General features: G+C 41.6%; 1 protein-coding gene across 1 annotated transcript in view; it reads left to right on the top strand.

Annotated features, from left to right (window-relative positions):
- Positions 1–24,026, top strand: part of LOC120520418 (NACHT, LRR and PYD domains-containing protein 3-like) — a gene marked incomplete at its 3' end in the record, with an annotated part of 28,296 nt that extends 4,270 nt beyond the window's left edge. Inside the window, exons 2-6 of the mRNA XM_039742805.1 lie at positions 4,892–5,058; positions 5,268–5,442; positions 6,473–6,538; positions 6,627–8,352; positions 23,853–24,026. Coding sequence (XP_039598739.1) covers positions 4,892–5,058; positions 5,268–5,442; positions 6,473–6,538; positions 6,627–8,352; positions 23,853–24,026 — 2,308 coding nt within the window. The remainder of the gene's footprint in view (positions 1–4,891; positions 5,059–5,267; positions 5,443–6,472; positions 6,539–6,626; positions 8,353–23,852) is intronic.
- Positions 24,027–24,256: the final 230 nt, after the last annotated feature.

The raw sequence follows: 24,256 nt of genomic DNA, 5'->3' as shown, positions 1-24,256 counted from the left end.
CATACACAGAACTGCTGGAATGGCTGCCACTCACGGCAGCACCGGATGTCCATCCATCCATTATCCAACCCGCTGAATCTGAACACAGGGTCACGGGGGTCTGCCAGAGCTAATCCCAGCCAACACAGGGCAGGAACCAATTCTGGGCAGGGTGCCAACCCACCTAACCTGCATGTCTTTGGAAGGAAACCGGAGTGCCCGGAGGAAACCCACGCAGACACAGGGAGAACATGCAAACTCCATGCAGGGAGGACCCGGGAAGCGAACCCGGGTCTCTTAACTGTGAGGCAGCAGCACTACCACTGCGCCACCGTGCCGCCAGTACTGGAAGTAGAAAAAGAAAAAGTGTTTCTTAAACATGTCCGTGATGGGTCAGCACATAATTGTGTCGTAAAAACTGACCAAATTTGTCGAAATATGAATCCTGTATCAAGTCGTACATAGTGCAGTATGTGAAACAATGCAGTTAATGATCACAGAGAGCTTCTGATTCTGTGGCACTGAAATATAATAAGATGGGCTTGTGACAGGCAGGCTTGTGAGGTGAAGGCACCGCGACGCAAGTTTGAAATGTTGAGATGAAAATAGCAGGTGTGGCATGAGGATGTGATGATTCTGGGGTTTTTGTGAGGTGTGAGTGAATAGAGTGATGGTATATATAGTGCCATGGAAGTGTTTTTACAGTAAACAAAGTTTCAGTGGTCATGGACAACTGTCCAGTCCCTCGTTATGTGTTCACATTTACAGAATACATTGAAATGAAATCTGCACCTGAGGTGTAAAGAAGTCTTTGTATTAAGTTTACCGTTCCTTAAAGAAGAAGAATTCCTTCTTGTTACACTATTGTAAAGTAGTTTGATAAATATCAGTCTACTGGTAGTGTGAAAGACTTGTTTGTTAAATCACTGAGATCTGCAAGAAAATCAGAAAATATCAAAAGGTGAGACAAGCAGTAGACATACATCACCATGTTAGTCAGTGTAAAATGAATAGACACCAAAAAGTGGTTTGGGGCAGCCAACCGTATATTTGAATAAGGCTGCAATAATGGAGCTTTGGCAACACAGAAGTGTACCAGCTGAGTCCCAAACAGAAACTGAGTAACAATGTAAGATGACTGGCTTTTAAAACAGGTAACCGGAAGTGACATTATCTGGAGCTGGAGCCGGAAGTGATGTCATCGGGCCAGAACCGGAAGTTACGTCGTCGTCTAGAACTGGAAGTGATGTCATTGGAATCAGGCAGAATTTCCTGTGTCTGGTCTGCAGAGGTAGAAGAGAAAGGTTTATTGCACCCTGCCACACCCTGGCCTGGCATGGAATTACCTTTTTTTGGTCCTTCTAGCTGCCTTCCATGTGCACATGCGTGACATCAGTTGAGTTAAACATTTCAGACTGGACTGTTCAATTAATTATTCAGCAAGGTTTATCCCATTACACATTTAGAAATGGTTAATTGAACAGTTAAATGGAAACAGGAGAAAACATACTGTTAATGGTGGAGCTCATTAGAAAACCATAATTTTAATGTTGTTTAATACAAGGTGAATGATCTGAATTGATTAATTCATTTTTGAGTAACTTCAGTCCTTAACTGGTGCAATGAGCTTTCATGCTGTGCATTTACAATTCAGAATCAGATTTCAAAGTCAGAATCACATTTATTTATTGGCCAGCTATGCACACATACAATAATTAGACTCCGGTTTTGGTGACTCGCCAAGTATAAGTTACATAATTGACATACACACAACAGTTAATCACACAATTCAAAAATAAAAAAAAACAACCCACAAGACAAAGAATGTAAATATAAACATATGATATAAAGTGCAGAGTGCAAAAAAGAAAAAAAATTAACAGTATGTAAACAGTCTTGAGAATATTGCAAGACCCTGCGAGGTCTAGTTAGGGATAAGATTAATCATTTGTGTGCCTGATGGCCTGTGGGAGAAAACTGTTCTTATATCTGATTGTTTTGGTGTATATTAATCTAAAACGCCTGGCCGATGCAAGAAGTTGAGGGGTCAGTAATGATTTACCAGCCTCTTTCATGACTCTGGAGTAGTGCAGGTCCTGTAAGGTGGGCAGACTGGCACCAGTGATATTTTTGGCAGACCTGACTCTTCGTTGTAGTCTGTTTCAGTCATGTTTAGTCACTGATCCGAACCACACTGTTATGGATGAGCTGAGAACAGACTCAATGACTGCTGTGTAAAATGGCATCAGCTGCTCTTGTGGAAGGTTGAACGTCCTCGGCTGTCACAGGAAGTACATTTACTGTTGTGTATTTTTTATGATGGGCCCTACATTGGTCTCTCATTTCAAGTCTCTCTCAGGAGATTAGAGATCCCAGAATTGTGAAGGTTTCCACAACTGACACAGCAGTATGAAGTGTGGAGAGGGGAGATAATAGTGTGGGATCATCAAATCCTCACACCACACCCCATGAAATTCTCTCTCTCAGCTTTACTAAAACATAAACTGAGCATTTCCATGGGCAGTGATACCATGTGTTGTGCTGAATTGGCCTGTGTGTTTGTGTGTTGTGTGTGTTCACCCTGTGATGGGATGGCGTCCTGTCGAGGGATCATTCCTGTCTTGCACCTTGCACTTGCAGGGATAGGCTCCAGCCTCACCATGACCCTTCTGAATAAACAGATTTGGAATATGGATGAAGAGAGGATTGTTTTAATAATACGTTAGTCTCCCACTTTCCTTTTTTAGTAAAATTCAAATGCTTGAAAGGAAACAAAAACATTCAATTTTTTATTTTATGGCAGTCATTATTTTTTTCTTTATGACTTCTTTGTCTCTAAGATAATAATCCTCTTCTGGGGTCCCACTATAGTAACAATTTTCTAATGCGGTCCTCATATTAAAAGTTTAAGAATCCCTGCATTAAACGTTTGTAGTACAAGGGAAAGTGGTGCCTGTTTGAGAACTTTCAACAAGTACTTTTACTTTAATACTTTCTTACTGGGTGTCCAGTTTCCTCCCACAGTCCAGGGACATGCTGGTTAGGTGGATTGGTGATCCTAAATTGCCCCTAGTGTGTGCTTGGTGTGTGGGTATGTGTCTGTGCCCTGCCCAGGGTTTGTTTCCTGCCTTGCCCTGTGTTGGCTGGGATTGGCTCCAGCAGACCCCCGTGACCCTGTAGTTAGGATATAGCGGTTTGGATAATAGATGGATGGATACTTTCTTAATTTTACTTCAGTTAAAAGGTCAATGGGGTACTTGTACTTTTGTTAAAGGGTACATTTTTGCTCGTTTATTTGTACTTTAACTTAAGTAAATATTTTGAGTACTTCCTCCACCACTGAAACTGGACAGAACGAGATGTTTTTCTAACAACAGCAAGGAAGCCGAGATGACTGGGAATCTCATTGTGTTTCGGCTACTGTCTGTCTTCACATCTGTGGAGCACATTGGAGTTCACTTCACTTGTGGTTGCTGGACTGTCTGTCGATGCACTTTACATAACAATAGTTGACTGAATGCAAAGTTCTGCTCCAGAAGATGGAGTTTCTATGCCAGCATGGTGTGTTATATTTCAGCAAGAGTTTATTCTCTGGCTTACAGTCATGTGAAAAGTATGTATACCCCATTGGTGGTGTTTACTGTTTCAACATATTTAAACAGGGAAATGGTAGATCTTCATGCAAACAATTCCAACAGGTAAAGGTTGAATAAGCACAAGTAAAATCTCTCTTTTAAATCGCTTATTCGAAAAAACAAATCTCAACAGATGTAATGGTCTAATGGGAATAAAGAAAGTCCACTCTTGGCCTCAGAAGCTGGTATTGTCCCCTTTAATAGAAATAACTTTGCATAACTGCCCACCAGTAATTGATATCAAGTCCTCCAAGCAAAATTCCTTCAGTTGCAAAATGTTTGTGGGTTTTCTTGCATGTAGAGTCAATTTCTAATGCCCAGTAACATTTCAATGGGATTCAAATCAAGGCTTTGACTAAGTTAGTCTATAAACTTTCTTTTCCTCTTTTGGAGCCATTACTGTGTGGATTTGCTAGTGTTCTTCAGACCATTGTCATGTTGAAAGGTCCGTTTCTAGTTCAACTTCAAGATTTGGACCGATGGCCTCACATTCTCCTTGAGTAGATTATTATATGATGCAGACTTCATATCTGACTCAATGACTGCAAATGGCCCTGGCACTGAGGTAACAAAGAAACATGAAACCCAAACATTTCCACCACCATGCTTCACAGTTGGCGTGAGGTTCTTCTCCTGAAATACTGTCATTGGTTTGTAACAAACATGTTTACTGTTTCTGTTGGCTAAAAAACTCCACTTTTGATTCATCTCTCCAGAGCTCACTGCATAACCAGCAAGAAAAGCAAAAATACAACAGGCAAACTGAAAATGAAGCAAGAGTAGATTCATACTCACCGCAAAAGTAGTATCGGCAGAGAAGGAAGAGGGCTCATGCAGGACTGAAGTAGTTGTGATCTAGACAATCACTAATGGCATTTGTATAGAAAGTTAAATTCAGAAAGATTACTCAAATTAGAAGGTGACGGTGAAAAAGTCTGATGGGACAAAATAAAACAAAACAAAGCAATGACACCGGTGAGAAGAGGGAGCCAAAACCTGCACAACATGCTCTGAACCAGATGCGAAACTGAATCACAGTTAGGTAGACATGAAGCAGTGCTCTTACTTAAGAGCATAACCAAGATTCTCACAGCAGGACTTCATTAGATTATTGAAAGGATACCAGACTCACTCCAGCAGCAGTTAAAGTCACAGTGGAGTGAGGATTGTATTGTATTCATTTGTTTGTAATCAGCCATGTTTAGACTGATTTGTGACCCTTGTGTCTCCCAATTTTTTTCATCTCTCCTTTACCATCTTATCCTCTCTTCTTGTAGGTTTGACACAGACGTTTTCTGAAGTCATTAAGAGATTCCATCATGAAGACCTTCTAAATGTCACCAAGTACTACAAGCCCTATCTGGCCTACGTGATTGAATATGACATCACAAGTATCCTACAGAACCTGGTCACCAAGAACGTGCTCACCAATGATGAGGCAAAGGTAGGAGACTTTCTGTGTTACTGATAAAAAGAAGGAACAGCAGACATGAGGAAGAGAGCAGAGAGAGTGAACTGCTAGTTTCGGAGGAGATGAACTGACCATCTGTAACAGAATTCAGTGTTAGCAAGAGGTTTTTTCAACAAGTCAGAGATAATGGCCACGACCACCAGTGCTCATCTCAAAACAAACATCTATTTTATGTATTTAAGAAATTCAAGGCCAAAGAAGAGCAAGAGGAGCGAGCAGGTGTGGAGTCCTTCATCAGTGACATAATGAACAAAGACAACATAGTGCTGGTTAACCTGTGGGAGGCACTGGCTGAAGAACTTGTAAGATTTCCATCACCAAACCTGACAAGAATATTGAAGGAGGTGACAGAGGGAGGTGAGTCAATGGAGTCTCTTGAATATCAGAGAGATGACACATCCCATGGTGTACCAGTGTATGAGGCTCTCTATGAGATGCTGATAGAGCCCCACACTAACAATGGCATGCCAGCCTTAGTACCAGAGCTCCAGTGCTCCCTCCAGTTTTCTTCTCTTGTCAGGAGTCACACTGTAACTGTTTGAGGAGTGATATGTTCCTGCTGTTTGGTGGTCTCAATTAGATTTCACGCTTTTTATTTTTTGTCATGTTGCATGTTGATTAGTACAGCCTAGTGCTGCTGACTGTGTTATCCTTCTGTATGAGACAGAGACTCACCCTCCATTGTCCTTCTCTGTCTCTGGTTCTCACCTCCTTTTTCAACTATAACCAGCAGGTGTACGTCTTTATTTTTTTTTTTTAATTGGTCAAACATTCCAGCACAGGTTTTGATTTTCCATACTTTCTTCTTTCTTTTCAAACCTTCACTTTCAAATTCAAAGTAGCATTCTTCTTATGCTGTGACCATTTCCCACTATCATCCATTTCACTGTTACTTCAATGATCCTTTGCCTGTCCCCAGTTAGGTTATACACCTTAACATCTTGGCCCCCATGTTCTTTTATTGAGTATGAAACCTTCTGTGAGGACTGGTTGATCATCACAACGTCCCGCTGTGACTTGAAGGGCAGCAGAGCAAATTTAAGTCATTTTAAGTCATTTAAACCTTGTTAGACAAGTGGGTTGGATGATGGATGGATAGACGAGTCCTTCGTTGAACTCTCTACAGTAACAATGTCACTCAGGGTGCCTACTATTTGAGTTTCTCTGAATTTGATGTCTTCCTGGGACTTTGTTATCTGAGCAATGACACAACTTACCTGGCGTCCACTCTTTGTTTAACTATTTGGACAGCAGGGACTAACATGTTAGTCCTAACGTGTCACATTTACATAAGGAATGCATTTGGGGCTACGTTTTAAAAAATGTGTAAATGCTGTGTCTTTGAGTAATTTATAATTCCTAATGCTTATCTCTTCCTTCCTTTCAGGAATGGACCTCTTGCTTGACATTCAGGTCAGTCTCCAGCCCTATCCCATTAATGATCATATTAAAGGTAACCCACTGATCTTCTTTCACTGGTCTGCAGCTTATCAGTTCTTCTGCTCCACAGTTTCCTTACTTGTTCTCATTGTGACTTTTAGACATCCACAAGACACACAGATGTGGTGTTTTTGAATCCACAAGGACTCTGGAGGATCAGGCATCTCCTGGAGATCCACATACCAGAGTTGTGGGCTTTGAGAATCGATACACAGAGCTGATGGTTATTGACCAGTACAGAAGGACATATAATGAGAGGCACCATGAACTGGAGAAGACTGGAAGGGTGCATGCAGAGCTAATAGAGGAGCGGACAAAAGTGAAATGTGAGCGAATCTGGACAGAGCAGCTTTTTAGAAGAAGTGCAGGAAGTGACATAGACTCTCACATTGTAGTGGTCAGTGGGGTGGCTGGAATTGGGAAGACCACCATGGTTCAGAAGATCATGTCTGACTGGGCCAGAGGCACTCAGTACCAGAGGTTTGCATTTGTGTTTCTGTTTAAATTCAGGGATTTGAACCTACTAGACACGGAGAAAGAGCCACAGATGCCTCTGACCAGGCTGATTGTAAGGCACTATAAATATCTCAATGACCTGAGACTAAGTGAAATCCTTCAGAAGCCTGAATCTCTCCTTTTTATTTTTGATGGACTGGATGAGTACAAACACAAACTGGACTTCACACAGACACGGCTCTGCTCAGAACCAAATGACTACTTTCCTGTCCATACTGTGGTCACCAGCTTGGTCAGGAGGACATTACTGAAGGGTTGTACAGTCTTGATAACAACCAGACCAACAGCCTTGGTCTTTTTAGACAAGGTGAGAGTTGATCGATTTGCAGAGATCCTGGGGTTCTTCCCTGAACAAAGGCTGATGTACTTTAAGAAGTTCTTTGGTGATGCTGATCAGGGCTCTGAGGCTTTTCAGTATGTTGAGGAGAACGCCATCCTGTACACCATGTGCTTCAACCCCTCGTACTGCTGGATTATCTGCTCTGTGCTGAAGAGCCACTTCATGACACCTGAAGAAGAGCGAGGAGCTGCCCCCAGAACTGTCACCGAGCTCTTTGTGATGTTCCTTCATAACATCCTCACCAATCACAAACGAAAAGCTAAAGACCAGAGGGGAATTCTGGTCAAACTGGGAAAGATGGCTTATCATGGGGTGGTGAATAGGACACTCTTATTTTATGACAAGATGGAGATGTCCACTTTTGGTCTCCAGCCAGTTATGTCCTCTCCATTCCTCTCAGGGTTCCTCAAAGAAATCCTTCAGAGAGAAAGCGCTCTGGAGCACACGACATACACATTCTACCACCTCACCCTCCAGGAGTTCATGGCCGCCTGCTCCTTCTACCTCAGGTCATCAGGGAGTGTCAAGGAGCTACTTGTGAAGCTGGACGCATGTGAAGATGGCCGGTTTGAGATTCTCACTCGATTCCTCACAGGACTGGCCAGGGATTCTGTATTTAAGACACTGGAGGGAGCGCTGGGGGAGTTTGAGAGGAATACAGCAAAGAACATACTGAAGTGGGTGAAGCAGAAAGCTGAACAGGCACTACAGGGACGAGATAAACGTGAAGTTCTGCGAGTGTGTCAGTGGCTCTATGAGACTCAGAATAAGAGATTAATTAGAGATGCCATTGGGAAGGATTTAAAGATGAACTTTAGTAAAATGACTTTATCTCCTCTGGACTGTGCTGTGCTGGGCTCTGTCATCAGCTGCTGTGGAGAACTTGAGGAGCTCAACCTGTTTGAGACACCGATCACCCCAGAGTGCATCAGGAGACTGGTGCTGGGGCTCATCTGCTGCAGACGTGTCATGTGAGTAATAAAACCTTCATGAGTTTAGTTTGATTGTTTGCTAACTGGGCATGGTGGTGCAGGAATAGCTGTTGCCTTTAAGTGAATAGGCCATGGTTCGTGTCCCAGGTTCTGCTTGTGTGAAGTTTTCATAATCTCCCAATGTCCACATGCATTTTCCTCCCATAGTCCAAAGAGATACAAATTAGGTGGATTGGTAATGCTAAATTGGTCCTAGTGTGGGGTGAAATTCTGTCCAGGGGTTGTTCCTGCCTGCCCCATTTCATTGCTGGGATGCTCAATCTATCCTATGACCCTGCCCTGGGTAAAAGGTTTTAGAAGATAGCTGATAGTTGTTTCTAAGCAGAATTTTATTTGAAATTGTAAACTCACTGGGTCAGCAACAGTGTACCTCAGATACTACCATGCTAGCAATGAATCAAGACCAAACTACATAGAAGAGGAGATGATCCTCAGATCAAGATCAGTTCAAGTATTGAAATAATCAGTGGATATCTTTGTTTTCATACACATGTGCATGACATTACAAAGCAGAAAATACTCCCCCTTTAAAGAAACACAACATAATAAATATCTATAGCAATATTAACAGTATAGTCATACTTTTACAAAATAAAACACAGTCTATACTTAAAGAAACTGTTAAAAGTTGATAGACAGTCACGTGACACTGTGTCTGATAACTCAAGTACATCTCAGTTGTGTCAAAAAGCAGCCTCAGCACATCAACTTTGTGTTCTCCTCCAGCTTTCAGTCAGCAGGGTGGTGGGATTTCTCTCCACTGTCTCAGCTAACTCCTCCAAGATTGTCCTGGACTGTCCCCAGACTGGGTATATGAGATGGTCCTGGAAGGTGTTAATGAAGCAATCTGACTTGAGCGTCTCCACCACCTGCTCTGCTGTGTTCTCTCTTGGGCAAAGCCAGCAAGTCAGCTTGCCCCATAAGCTGAATGCCTGGGCTCATGCTGGATGGTCACAGTTATTCTACCAGTCCTGGCAGCGCTGTGCTCAACAGACTGAGATGAACCCGTAACATGCTGGAATCTCCCACTTAAGGATTGGGAAGTTGGTGGCAGCAGGCTTGTCCATATCATAAGTATGTTGTGCCTCGCCTTTCAAGAAGGGAGACAGAAGGTACACTCATTTCCGTTGTGGCCAGCATGACGAATGGCTGTTCTTTCAGAAATCAGCATGTAGGTCTCAGCGTCATCCATGAGCCACATAAGGATCAGTAACTGGGCATGAAACTTGGCCTAGTCAGCTTTCAACAGGCTGCAGCCTCTGTCATCTGCCACTGTAGCTGTGTGATCTGGTCGGCCAGCTGCTGTATTATCTCCAGAAGGTCTTTGTGTTTGCCAGTCTTACCCGCAAAATCCTGTCAACTGTGCCAGCTGTGTGGGGCAAATGAGACCCAAAGAAAAGTTGGGATATCAACTGGGCCACCCTGTTTACGGCAAGTGTCCAAAAATGAGCATGTGGTCGTGCAATAGAAATCAGGCATCACAAGTGCATTCTTAGCCTCTGTGGGTTGTCATGTAAGTTGAGTATCTGAAGCGGATCTGGGTCAGGAGGATCTGTCATGCAGATTTGAGACTCCATCTTCTGGGACCCCTTGCTTGAAGAGGCAGGGTTCATCTGACAGTGGGCGTGACCTCAATGGGGGGCTTCTCAGAGCTATAGAGGAGAAAAGAGTCAGCACTGTTAGTGCTGGTACCCCTTCTTGCCCCAGTGGGGCATTGCATACCTTGTCCGAGCCTGGAAGGTAATCCTCAGCCACCCATCCATGGCTATATATCTGTCTCTCAGAATGCTGCAGAATTCACCAGTCCATAACATATTTATGAAGGTGGAAAATCCTCAACTGTTCTAATTGGTAAACTCAATTCACTTACTACACAAACATTACAGACACAACATAATAATAATATTGGCAATAATGAACATTACCCATAGCTCATATGCAAATGCTGAAAATCATCACCAAATATTACTTGAAAACTATGGAAATTATCAAAATCAGTGTAAGTGAACAAGTCGCTTTTGGTGTGAAGTAGTGGCCAGTATACCACTGACAAAATACAGCTGTTTTGGGGGGTTTAAGTTAAGGAAGTGAACATTTTTTAAATCCTTTGATATAAAACAGAATAACAAGGTAGTCTGGTTCAGGGGCAATGCCACACTTTGTCTCAAGTCATGCTGGGTCTGCTGTGGCAGGTTCAGAGAATTAAACCTTTTTAGTCATCTGCAGAGAAGGTTGCATGGGAACCTCCTTGAGATCTTCAGAATTCTCAAAGGCTCTGATAAAGTTGAACCAGGAGAATTCACACATTTAAAAAAAAATCATAAACTCTTCAAAATGGAATGCAAATTATGGGAAACTGCATTGAAGAATGAAATCTAGAAGCAAGTTTTCATTCAAAAGTTTGTGGGAATCTGAAAAGTAAAGACCAAAGGCCACATGTATAAATGGTGTGTACGCACAAACATTCCAGCTCATTTTGAGATGTATAAGAACTAAACTTAGCATAAAGCCATGCACATTTTCACAGCAGGGCACCCCCTTGCATACGCACTTTTCTGCTCCATTTTGCAAACTGGCGGCACCCAACGTCAAAGCAGTGCTACTGTTTCTGTGGTCTTCTTTTCTTGTTTAGATTCACATCTATGATGCAGTTGTAATCAAATACACTGAAATTAATTGCATATAATTTAATATTTAATTCACTCAGTTGTAATCATTCTGTAACAATATAATGGCGCACAGAATGGCTAAACTATTCCAACTACCATGGCTACTTTAGTCTTGTTAGTAGACATAGTAAATAGAAGAATTAGAAGTGAGAGCACATATTTATAGATCATGCTGAATGGATTCAAATTATATTTCGATTTCTCTGAGCTATCCTCTTGAGCTGAACTGGCGCCAGCTTTACAAAGGCAGACTTTGAGGAATTGTGCTCTAACTGCTCCTTTGTAAGTTCTGTCCACTCTCAGGTTTTTACCCACAGGTGCTTTTCAACGTGAGCTTGCTGACCGATCAGGTATTTGATAAACATCACTGAGTCACACCATGCCAGCTGTATAGGATGGTATTATCTGCTTGTCATCCAGATAGATAAGATTTCCTAACATAAAAGAACAATTCACAGCAACATCTGGTTTTCCAAATGTAATTAGAGTGGTCAACTGCACGAACATTGCTATTAAAATGGCACTGGATAAGTTATATCAACTAGGGATGAATCACCAAATGAATGAGCTGGCATTACATCATATATAGTTGGAGAACCTATAAAAATGGGAGCTCTGCACAATCCTTTTTCCAACTAGCATGGGAAAAGGCAGCAGTGTTTTTAACCTGAACCTGTCCCAGTCATCAATACATAAGACACAAAGTTCCTCCGGATATCAAGAGTGAGCCTGATATGGCCGTGCAATATGTAACATAGAGAATGGAAAAGGCAGGTGTCATCCCCGGGCATGGAAACCACTCGGTAAGTGACAGTTCTTTGATCGATGGTGATCACCTCGATAGACATGTTAATGCGGGTACAGTTGGAATGATAAAGGAAATGGGTACCTGAACAATGTAAAATAAGTCAAAAATACCTAAACAATAATTATAATCGTAATAAACAAACAATAAAACAGCGGAGAAGCCGCGGATTAAACAAAAAGGCCGCAGTTATCAGCAGGGAGACGTGAATCCCGTGGCGAAGCAAGGAAGGGAATGTAGAGACTGAAGCGACGGATGGCCTTATATAGGCAGGCAGCCAACAACGTGGGAGGAGTGGGGATGGGGGACCCAACGCCGCCCCACACGGCAACCGAGCTGCAGGCTATGGACGTTGTGAACGCTGGCCCGGGCACAGACAGACGGACAACATTTTTGCACCCAATACACTTTTATTTACACTATTTACAAGTTCGATAGTCACGTGCACTCACACAAACCCCAGTGCCGATTCCCCCAAGTCCAGGCCACACAGTCCTGTGCCTCTTTCCTCCTGGCCGCCTCCAGTCCTTCCTCAAGCTCCGTCCTTCTGCCTCCTGACTTCCACCAATGACTGGAGGGAGACGGCCCCTTTTATGGGGAGCCGGATGGGCTCCAGCTGCTTCCCGGCACTTAACGGTGGCCACACCCCTCTGTGGCGGAAGTGCCAGCTGCGCACCCGGAAGCCGACCGTGTCTCCCCGGTCGTCTTCCCCCCGGCACTTCCTGGTGTGGCGGAAGTGCGGGCTCCCGGGACAATTAGGCACTGGGGCGCCGCCTGGCGGTGGCCACGGGTCCCTACAGGGCTGGGCTTCAAAGCCCCCTACCCAAGGCCCCCTGCATAACCAGGACGGACGCCCACTCAGTCTGGAGGAGGCACACGCCCTCCTCTGGTCCTCTAAGGCGTCCCGGCCAGGCTCCAGCCCCGGCCGAGGACCACATGGGATAAACCGGCATCGGGGCGCCGCCTGGCGGTGACCACGGGCCCCTACAGGGTAGGGCTTCCATGCCCTCGACCCGTGGCTCCCAACAGAACCAGGACGGACGCCCCCTCGCGGTCTGGAGGAGGCACAAGCCCTCCTCACGTCCTCCTGGGCGTCCCAGCCGGGCTCCAGCCCCGGCCGGGGACCACAACGTATATATGTACTGTGACAGATTAGGACTTTCTCGCTCCTTCGAACCCTCAGACCACACGTCAGACACCAGGTAAAAGTCCAATAATAATTGATTTATTATAATAATAATAATGTGCACAAAGCACCCTCCACTCCCAAATACTCAATAAACAATACAATACAATAATCCAGTCCTCCAATCTCCCAGACGCTTCGCCACCCTGCCTCCCAACTCAGCTCGTCTGTCTGGGATCTCCCACAGTCCTTTATAGTCCTCGGCCCGGAAGTGTTTCTGAGTCCTCAGTCCATGTGATTATCCAACACTTCCGGGTCAGGTAAAAACTTCTCTTTTTTCTTCAGCCCGGAAGTATATCATTTCTTCCGTTCCCGTGACTTGGAAATACTTCCGGGCTATACGGAAAAATAAGTCCCTGCAGTGACTCCTGGCGGAACCCCTTGGTATCCGCAGGGATTTACATATAATCCCACTGTCCATATTTCCCTGCTGGCATTCGGGGCATCTCTATGCTGCAAGGAGGGCACCATCTGGCAGTTTGGAGGTGTTGGCCGGGATACACGGCCGGCAATCCCTTACAGTACGTAAGTAGGATTCAGTTAGCGTTGGGAACCCGCGTACCAAATTTCTTAAAGATGGGCCAATAAGTAAGACAGACCATTGGAAAGTTCAATATGGCGGCCGACAGTGGCATCATACCACCGAAATAAGTACGTACATCGGTTTCGGTTAGCGCAGGGAAGTCGCCTACCAAATTTCGTGAAGATGGGGCCATAAATAAGAAGGTTCAACATGGTGGACGTTGTCGACCGTTATGATTGATACGTGTAGAAATGAAACCTACTTAACTTTTGTAAGTAAGCTGTAAGGAATGAGCCTGCCAAATTTCAGCCATCTACCTACACGGGAAGTTGGAGAGTTAGTGATGAGTGAGTGAGTGAGTGAGTGAGTGAGTGAGTGAGTGAGTGAGTGAGTCAGTCAGTCAGTCAGTCAGTCAGTCAGTCAGTCAGTCAGTGAGGGCTTTGCCTTTTATTAGTATAGATTACCTCACTGTAAATTTGCACTACAGTTATAATATTACACAACCTGAGCCACTTTATAAAGCGTGTATTTACATATGATGACAATATCATTTTTAAAATGAAATGAAGTAAAATATGTTGGTGATATCATACAGATAAAACTTTAACTTAATTTAAATAATCTGTATTGTTAATAATTAAACATGTGAGGACACAGTGCCGCAGCGCTAGCAAGTTCAAGTATTGTTCCTGCCTCGCGCTGTACATTTGATGAGGCTGGCGTGACACTGGAAGGATAAACAGATAGAATAATTAAACACGTACTATGAAGATATTTCAATGTTCCTTAAAAGAACCGTTGTCATTGTAAGCTTACAGATGGCTTAACGTCTATTACAGAGCTGATTGTGTGGCGATTGGGTATTTGGGGAAAGAAAAGTAAGGACAGGAATTGGAGGTTAGTACGTTTGAAAGAGACAGTAGTGCTGCAATAAAGTATTTCATCGAAGGTCGCATGGTGCATCAAGAATCTTGTGTGAGACATGAACAATCACTGCGCCATCGTGTTCCCATGTTTAATAACATGCTTTCATTCCAGTCATCATGAAAATGATATCACGTATACATCTCAGTATTTTAATTTTTCAGAGAGCTGTAATATCACAAATGTAATGGATTTTGTGTCCTGTCGGAGAAAGAGAAAGCGGAAGCACATAGTAATTCACACAGAGAGCACATAGAAGATCAAACACAGAACAAAGCATTTAACGTGCTACTTAAGTTACGATGGGAGTGGAGAAACTAGTAAATTAATAGATTTTAAGAAGAAGTTTTTGATGTTCTACTTTATTGACAAAATAAACTACGTAATTAAAGTGGAAATTTTGAGATTAAAGTTGAAATTTTGTGCTTTTTCCCAATGTGTCCCTATTTTTTTTTCTGTACCTAATAAGCTTTCATATGACACTCAGATGGTGGGCTACGACTCACCTTTTCACAGCGACTTTGATATGTGACTTCTTTTTTATTTCTGGCACTGTGCGATTTTGTGAATGTGAGCTTTCAAGTTTCTCCAACACGCTATGTCACTCGATCAACTTCCTTTTGTTGATTATACCACGGTTTAAACCAACAAATAGTATGTTTTTCCTTTGCCTCCACTTGGTATTCGCTGAAATTCTTATATTTTCCCCGTGCTTTTCCCATTGTCTTTTCACAGAAGGCTGAGCTTAAGGGTGATTTATATTGATTTGCATATTCAAAGAGGCGTAATTCTGGGAGGATTTGGGGCGTTACATAATGCGTGCAAGGCGTTAGTTTTCACGCTGACCGGGATTTATGTAGCGGAAGAACGTGGAAGTTAGACGCACAGATTCCTGCATCTGGATTTTTCTGTGCATAAGCACATTTTGGCTTTTGTGCTTACGTCATGTTATAGTGTGAATTCTACGCACGGCGTTATGCATGTCCATCACCTTCAGTGTCCATCACAGGGATGACAGTGCCTCCTAATGTCTGTCAGGTGTGTTACAATAGTCATCTGTAGTCCTACTGAGAACATGATGGAGATGAGATGAGAAGTCAGTATTTGTCAGTAGATTATCCTGTAGAAACTCAAGGAGTGAGTAGGATGTTGTTTCCTGAAGAGGCATTAGCTCTCTTGGAAATGTGTTCTTTTGAAATTGTGGCATATTAAATAACTAAACAATATCATAATATACCAGAAACGGAGATATCCCTCCCATCGTGATTACGGTACAAGAATCACATGAGAAAAAATATCTTTTAGCTTACATTTACTGACGGTTAACACGGTTATAGACGGGGAGGCATATGGACAGACTTAATCCAGGTGGGAAATCTGGATCAACACAGTCAGCCATTTTCTCGTCCCCTACGCTGAGAGGTTTTGAACTTTGTCAACACCACCTCCAAGGGTCTGGCTGTTGTCCAAGCCTTTATAATGTCTTGCTTCACTTGCTAGTCTTCTCTGTCTCCAAACAAGGGCTGACAGAGGATAGCAATACCCTATCCTGTGTTTAAGCTGACTATACAATCCTCCTGTTGTCTTTGGATATCTAATCCAATGCTTGGCTAGCAATTCTAACTGCTGAGCCCTGTGTGCCAAATTTAACATGCACATGTGAATAAAACTCATAACAGTATTGTCCAGATATAGTGACATAAAGAAAATGTAATATAACAAACCACCCTTTGTCACTGGATCTGTGACAAAACAATATTTGAAAGTTACAGTATATCCACAAAGCAAAAGGTACTTGATCCCCATCACAGTGTCAATATTTCAAGTCATTGACATCAAGACATGTAAGATGTAGTATCACTATAGCTTCTGTACCAGTCATGTAAAACCAGCGTAAACATGGACAAACAGTTACATTTAACATGCTGTTATCAAGTAGTGATCACTGTATCTCATCAATGGTGTTAGTGGAAATTTTGCCCTGTTATTTCTTACATAGTCTGTGTTGTGTCTACATATTACTGAATTCATGCAGTGGGTGTCATAGCATCAGATTATATTATAATCTTATATATCATCTTGATGGATTACTATTCTTTGGCACTCCTATCATTTCTAGCTTTAATATGTTGCTATATGTACCCCACCCTTTGGTGTCTGATCCCTTTATGAGTTACAATAGTTGTAACATAACTCAGATGCTATTCTAGCTTCATTGCTATGATTATTAATTGTTCTTAACTAGTATTATTGCATAATTGTTCATTCACCACTATCAGATGTTCTATTCCAAGTTAACACTTTACAAGTTCACATCATTGATAAATCATGCATATCCTCATACCTTTGAGCCCTTCTTATAATAGTTTCAAGTATATTCCTAGACTTGCTATATATATATGCCTTGTCCAACCCAGTGGTCTGTTAACAAAGTCTTTTCTTGGTGGCTTTGCAGATTAGTAACTTTGCAGATCCGTCTGAACAAAGTGTGACTGTTTCAAGGCACTAAAGTTTTTTTGTTACTGGAACAGAAAGTAAACAGTCCTTTTACCATTAGGGAGCTCATAAGATGAACACATGGTGACTGTCCCTTTTTAGCAGAGGTGTACTTCCCTCTAGGCTTGCACTGTATGTAGTGGTCATTCATGGGAGCCTTCAACAGCTGTCACATCACCTCAGTGGCTACAGCCTGTCCTGAAGAGTCCATAAAACTTGTCTTAGTAGTAAAAGGTCTGCTCACATCATGGCATCAAGTTTGAGTAACTGGACTTACAATCTTTCTTTAGCTCTTCACTCCTTTCCCTCTGGAAAGCAAGTGTTTCTTCACCAGCTATTCTCAGGTATGTGCAGCAGATTAAAAGTCATTAGTGCAGTGCAGTCTCTGTAAATCTTCGTTTGTATATACACCACCTGTTACTTCATTCATAAACCTTTACCACTGAATGGAGAGGCTTTAACCACTAAATTGAGTGGCCAAACTTAAACTACTTGCTAGGCTAATTAAAGAAGGGTGCAAGGTAGAGCAAATACATCACATAAAGCAATTATTTCCCAATCATATGTATCATACAAATGCAGTATTATAAATGACAATTCTAGACCCGCAGTTCAGTCTCATAAAACAACAACAAGAAATAGATTAATACCTTTAAACCAGGCTAGTGACAATGTGTCTTCAGTAGGATCATACATTACACAAAATTAACACATTGCCTCAGTTATCCAAGTGTCTTAACTTATAACAGGATGTTACATACAATGGTTCTAATGTATAACTGAATAATCCATTTAGCTATGTGCATTATCACTGAGCATTAACTCAATACTTTAATGTAATAACAACTCTTCCTAAAATCAATCACTTATAGAGACAAATCAATACATGTATTTCAATTCTAATACATTTTGTAATTACTGAAGTGATAATAATAATCATTTGTCATACATCCAAATATGTAAACCCTCTATACTGTTTTTTCATGAAGACTAAGAGACAGAAATCAGTCTAGTGTTCATTTGTTTGCATTTTTTCATTTAAACTTTTAACACTTGCACTAAATCAGCATGCAAGACAATTATTCCAATAGCTGCTGTTCATTAATTTATGATTGATAAATATTCACTATCCTTCGATTAGATTATTTCTAATTGCTCTGCCAAACTTGCTATTAAGCTATTTCTTGCAGCTTGTATAGAAACAGTTTGTGTTTTCATCCGTTGGTCACTGGATTTGCTGAATCTGGAGAAAAAGAACATCTATAGATTTAAATTAAACTTTTATGCTTATAATACTTTTCATGAAATTCAGATTTGAAAATTCTTCTCTTTAACTGACCATGTTACAAGCTATTCTGAGATTCGTCGAGGTCAATAAGTCATGGCGTTATTTAAACTCTGCATCTGTTTGCAGGCTTCAAAGACACAGACCAGGCACAGATTGTGTTATCAATCACCAGTCATGATCACTATTGATATTCACGTGTATTACATTTAACTTTGAATATTATTATATGGGACGTCTCCCATTTCTACAGTTTATTTAACATTCTTAGTCAGCTGACAAACATAGAAAGACAGACGTACAAATGACATAAACACGCATCTGCCACCCCAGACTCTGAATAAATAAATAATTTATTTGTCTTTTATTTTCTTGCTAGATTCTAAACCCTGCTTCATGTCCAAGCAGAATTACTTGGCTAAAGCAGAAATTCGTTCACTGGAGAACAGACAATCAACCTTCACTCGTTTCAGTCATTTCTACACACAGTATTTGACAATTGCTTCTTTCTTTCACATATATTCACAAGTTCTCGATTTCTAGCAAACGTTCTATAAACTCACTCGAGGTTGTGCTTTTTTGTTTATTTATAAGGTTTCACCATGCAACATACTTAAGCGCGTCTTTTCCTTCATACTTATTATTAATCAAACAACAATCACGCAGTACAATTCCACAACAAGAAAGTATTCCCACAAAAAGTTACGCGGTCACAGAGAATATCCTGAATTAACAAGCAGAACATACATGCTTGAACCTTTATCTCGTATCACCGGGCAAGTGTGCTAAACACTGCGCCACCATACATTCCCTTAAGAGTTCCCAAAAATACACAACCTCCATTCATGCACAATCGGACACATGCTTATCTCCCTTCTCATTTAGTATTATTAAAAGAGCATTTTTTCCTTTAAACTTGATCAGGGTTTAAAAGGAAAAATGTTTTGCACGTTTACAAATCTTAAACAAAAGTAGAGACATTCTATTTTATTTGCTTTAAACCAATTAAAAATATTGATAATTATCTTTCTTTGTCTTATGAGAAACTGTCTCATGTTTTAACTTCACACTTATCCAATTAATCCCTTCTTAAAACAAAGTTTGGCCAGTACTTACCAGAAGGTACAAAGGCATGTTTCTCATTGTAAGTTTTAACCCCAAATGTATTTATTCTTTTTCCACTTTGTTGTTAGAGCTCTTTTGCATTTTAGCTATATGTGTACACCGTTTACAAATTCTTTTTAAACATTAGCTTATAACGTAGGTTCGTTATTTAAGCTATATTTAAAAGGCAATTTAATTATTTCTGTGTGTTTAAACACACGGCAATTTCTTAAAAGTACCAAAATAGGTGGGGTTTTGCCAAAACCTTTAACCTTTACCCTTGTAGGTAGACTGATAGAAACAGCTGTCGGCTTTCAGACTGCTTTTACCACGTGGACAAAGCTTGTATTTTGCATCGGGCTGCTTGGCTGCCATTAAAGATTTCTACAAATTATTTTAGCGATCGCGATCGAGACGTTATGGATTCTATCGCTGTTGATTTTATTTCATCTTTAAGTTTTTTCAGCTCCGCTGGATTATTACATAAACGGCAAGGTGAGTGCATTGCCTGCATGTCTTGTCTGCCTGCTGCAACTAAATACAATAAGCGCCATTCTTTATAGCTTTTCAATATTGTTTTCTAATGGCTAGCGATGTAATTAATTTTAAATACGTGTTCCCCAACACAGCATGTACTTTTCAGGCAGGTTTTGGACTCGCGGTAGTGCATTAATCTGTGCTGCCCCGTGAGTTCCATTTCGTTTTACTGGACAGCCAGTCTCGTGCCATAAGTTTCAATCTTGTTATTTTCCGTTTATTTTGTCCAATTTTAGTCCCACTTATGCGTTGAACTTAAATATCCGACCTTAAAAGTCCACTTGCATACCGTAGGTAGCAGGCGCTTCTACGATTAGCTGACAGATGTCGAGTTTTCTTTCCAGCCTCATGCACTGTGCCAATTTTGACAAGTCCGCCTCTTGTCTTTTGATGGGATTTAATTAATATCCCTATTCCAATTCGGGCCAGGCATGTTAAGGCTGTTTTAATTTTCGGTCGGAAGTCCATGACAGTGCGCGCGACCATCCATTCAGACCGAGCTCCCCATTCATCAGTATAAGCATATTTTTTATATATATATATATATATATATATATATATATATATATATATATATATATATATAAAATATTATAATTGATATATAATTATTAATGTAGCCACAATCCTGCCGACTACGCCAATTATGTTTCCTGAAGAGGCATTAGCTCTCTTGAAAATGTGTTGTTTTGAAATTGTGGCATATTTATTTACTAAACAATATCGTAATATACCAAAAGGCGATATCCCTCCCATCTTGATTACGGCGTACAAGAATCACATGAGAAAAAATATCTTTTAGCTTACATTTACTGACGGTTAACGCAGTTACAGACGGGGAGGCATATGGAAAGACTTTATCCAGGTGGGAAATCTGGATCAACACAGTCAGCCATTTTCTCGTCACCACGCTGGGAGGTTTTTCTTTGAACTTTGTCGACACCGCCTTCAAGGGTCTGGTTGCTGTCCAAGCCTTTTATAATGTCTTGCTTCACTTGCTGGTCTTCTCTGTCTCCAAACAAGGGCTGAATTCCTCCTCCACAAAATACATAAATATCATAGTGCTTACGTGCAGATTCGCATTCCCCCAATAATGAAAAAAGATTTGTGCTGACAGAGGGCAGAAATACCCTATGCTGTGTTTAAGCTGACTATACAAGCCACCAGTTGTCTTTGGCTATCTAATCAAATGCTTGGTCAGCAATTCTAACTGCTGCGCCCCGTGTGCCAAATTTAACATTTCACATGTGAATAAAACTCATAACCGTATTGTCCAGATACAGTGACATAAAGAAAAATGTAATATAACAGAGGTGCTAAGATGAGGTGACAGCCAGTCAGTTGTATTGTCCCCACATGGCGTCCAGTCACAGCATTACAACGCAGGGCTCAGAGGAAAGGATTTCTGTTTGTCTCTTAACACAATTACTAACACTAATGAAGTAAATCTCTTTAGCTTAATTAATATATCATTTGATGCAAGGTTTCTAACTAGCTAATATAAGAATTAAAATAAAATGATTCCACTTTTTTGTCAAGCATCATCTCCTCCTGAAAGCGGCACTGACTTCATCTTTGGCTCATCTTCTCATCGGCCATTAATAAGATTTCAATTGTTAGTCAAAGACACAAACTCAGCTCAGTGTGTCCTTCTTGTTGAAGATCTCCGGCACTTCAGAGTTTGTCCAATGACATTTGATTTGTGGCCCTTGTCACTTGTATGTCACTCTCATTTGTACACATTTTACTTTAGAAGTTTATTGTCACCACGTTCTTGACTTAAAAGTCTGTCACCCTAAAGTCTTATCAATACAAAAATAAAAACAGGGCAAAATAGAGAAAAGAATTAGAACCAAGAGCCTTGAGCTCAGCTGTGTGTTCAGATTTGCACCCTGGTCCCTGATGTGTGTCTAACTGCTGTGCCACTGTCCTGTTCATGTCACACGTTTGAGTGTCTGTGTGTCACTTCAGTCCTCCTTAGCCTTCACACTTTGACCAAATGTTTAACAACACAATAATCAAACACTTCAGTCAGTCGACATTTTAGGTCATCTAAAGACACCAAAGCGTCCCATTTGATCAAAGGCCTGATAAATCAAATTCACTAAGATGGCCGCCTTCTCTTCACACCCCCTCAGGCTGACTGACAGCTCATGTCCCGCCTCCGCGCCATTTTGGCCAATCCTGATTCCCAGTTCTGTGGCCCAGTGGCTGAGGTGCCGCACTTGACATCCCAGTGACACGGGTTCAGGTCCTGCCTGTCACATGCTGTGTGACCCTGAGTGAGTCACATCACCTGTCTGTGCTCAGAGTAAGAATACAAGGAGAGAGCTGGACATGTAAAGTGACTTGGGATTGAAAGGCGCTATATAAAATAAAGGGGACGGCTTTGTCTCTTTTCTATATTTTATGTGGAATGTCTTCATCAATATTTGTAAACAAATTCTAATTTGTAAATTAGTGCTTGCCCACTTTGTCACAGAGACACTCAAACACATTTTTATTCTTAATTTTATTTTGATTTTTCTATGTCTTATTATTTTATCTTGTACCTTAAATATTTTTCAGTATTTTAATTTTGTCCATTTTTAAATTAAGCTCTTAATTCTACCATATCTGTGACAGCTGGTGTGTGCAGTGACACTGAGAGAGACCCTTTCTATGACACAACAAGTCGGTGTGATAGATTTCTTCAAACAAGAGTCTCTCACAAAATATAAAGGTTTGCGTCCGTCCCTGTATAATGTCCAAAGGACAAAGAAAGGACAAAAAACTTTTTTTGTGGATCAAAAACGGTAAGTATTTAACAATTGTATTAAGACAAAATGGCGTTTTTATACAGTGAAAAACAAAATGGAAACGGAAAGTGAGTTGGCAGGAGATGACGTCGAAGGTGTGGGACAGAAGCAACGTCATCAAGGATGGACGTGATGTGGCATAGTGAACAATGTCATCAGGAGGAGCCAGAATTGAAGTCATGTGAAGGGGCCAGAAGATACGTCATCTGGGTTGGACGGAGGTGACGTTTACGGCGGCCATCTTTAGAGTCTGTCCGTGTATGTTTATTTGTCTTCTTTTTTTCTGACGGGAAGACAGAGAGAGGCTTCATTACCGCATATCAGCCCTTCATTTTTCAATGTTTCACTCACCTTTGAGCTTACCGACCGTCTCCTAAGCGCAAGTGTGTGACACCTGTCACCTTGAACTCGTGTCACCAGTTGGCTGAGTGGAGTTTGTTCATTGAGCTCAGGCGACTGACAGACCTTAGAGACGATGACTGGACAGAGTTGGGCATCAATCTGAGTAGCCAATGACCCTCTTGTGTGTCCCTCTTGGGACTGGACTGTCATGTTCTCCTGTGTCCCATCACTTCTCCTGTCCGCTCTCCCTTGTCACTTATTTATCTTTGAGATTGTTGTGTTTATTTGTCCTCTTGTTTGAGTTTTTTAGTTTGTGACTAACACTCTATAAAATAAAGGCTGACTGATTTACAGCTGCTGTTACTGAACATCTGGAGAGGCTGGCATTTGTAAATGGCCTCCTGACAATCATTTCAGTTGTGTCCTCACCCTGAGTCCTGAATGATAGACAGAAATCTTGGTTTATCACTCAGCTGTCACCAAATGAAAGAACTGCATCTGAACACTCAAGTGGAGGGCAAGGTCAGCCTAGCTGTGTGACACTCCTGTCCAGTGTAACAGTTGACGTTCTCTCGTCACTCAGGGTAACCTAACAGACAGAAGATGCTTCAGATATATAGCGCCTTGAAGGGCAGCATTGGTGTGGAGTTCAAATTGTGTTTCAGTTCAAATGTTAGCAGCAGCCTGCTGTTCAGTGACACAGCTGAGCATCCAGCTCTGCTTGTAGTCATCATGTCACTTATTGAGACCCCGACGGTCTATCTGCCTGTCTGTCCACATGTCCTCACTTCTCTCTCTTCCTCTTCATAGCCTGTCTCGTTGTGGTTTCACCTCCACATGCTGCTCAGCTCTCTCCTCAGCTCTTTCTTCTCCACACTCACGACTGACTGAACTGGACCTGAGCATCAACAACATGGAGGATTCAGGAGTGAATCAGCTGTCTGAGGGGCTGAGGAGTGAAAACTGCAAATTAGAGAAACTGAAGTAAGTCAACAACAAGTGAGTGAGAGAGTGTGTGTGTGAGTGTGTGTGTGTGTTTGTGTTTGTTGAATTTTATTTCTTCTGACTTTATGGCTCTTTATGTTCCACACCTACCATATAAAGATTGTGTTTAATCAGGACCGGCGTCAGTGTCGCATGTGGGCAGACAGATGGACGTGACAAGGACACAGCTGCTGATTTCTCTTTAATTGTTAAATTCTTATGGACAGCAT

This window comes from Polypterus senegalus, unplaced genomic scaffold, assembly GCF_016835505.1.
Source record: "Polypterus senegalus isolate Bchr_013 unplaced genomic scaffold, ASM1683550v1 scaffold_4283, whole genome shotgun sequence".
NCBI lineage: Eukaryota > Metazoa > Chordata > Cladistia > Polypteriformes > Polypteridae > Polypterus > Polypterus senegalus.
The sequence above is the reverse complement of the archived record's forward strand: the minus strand, read 5'-3'. Positions and strand labels throughout refer to the sequence as shown.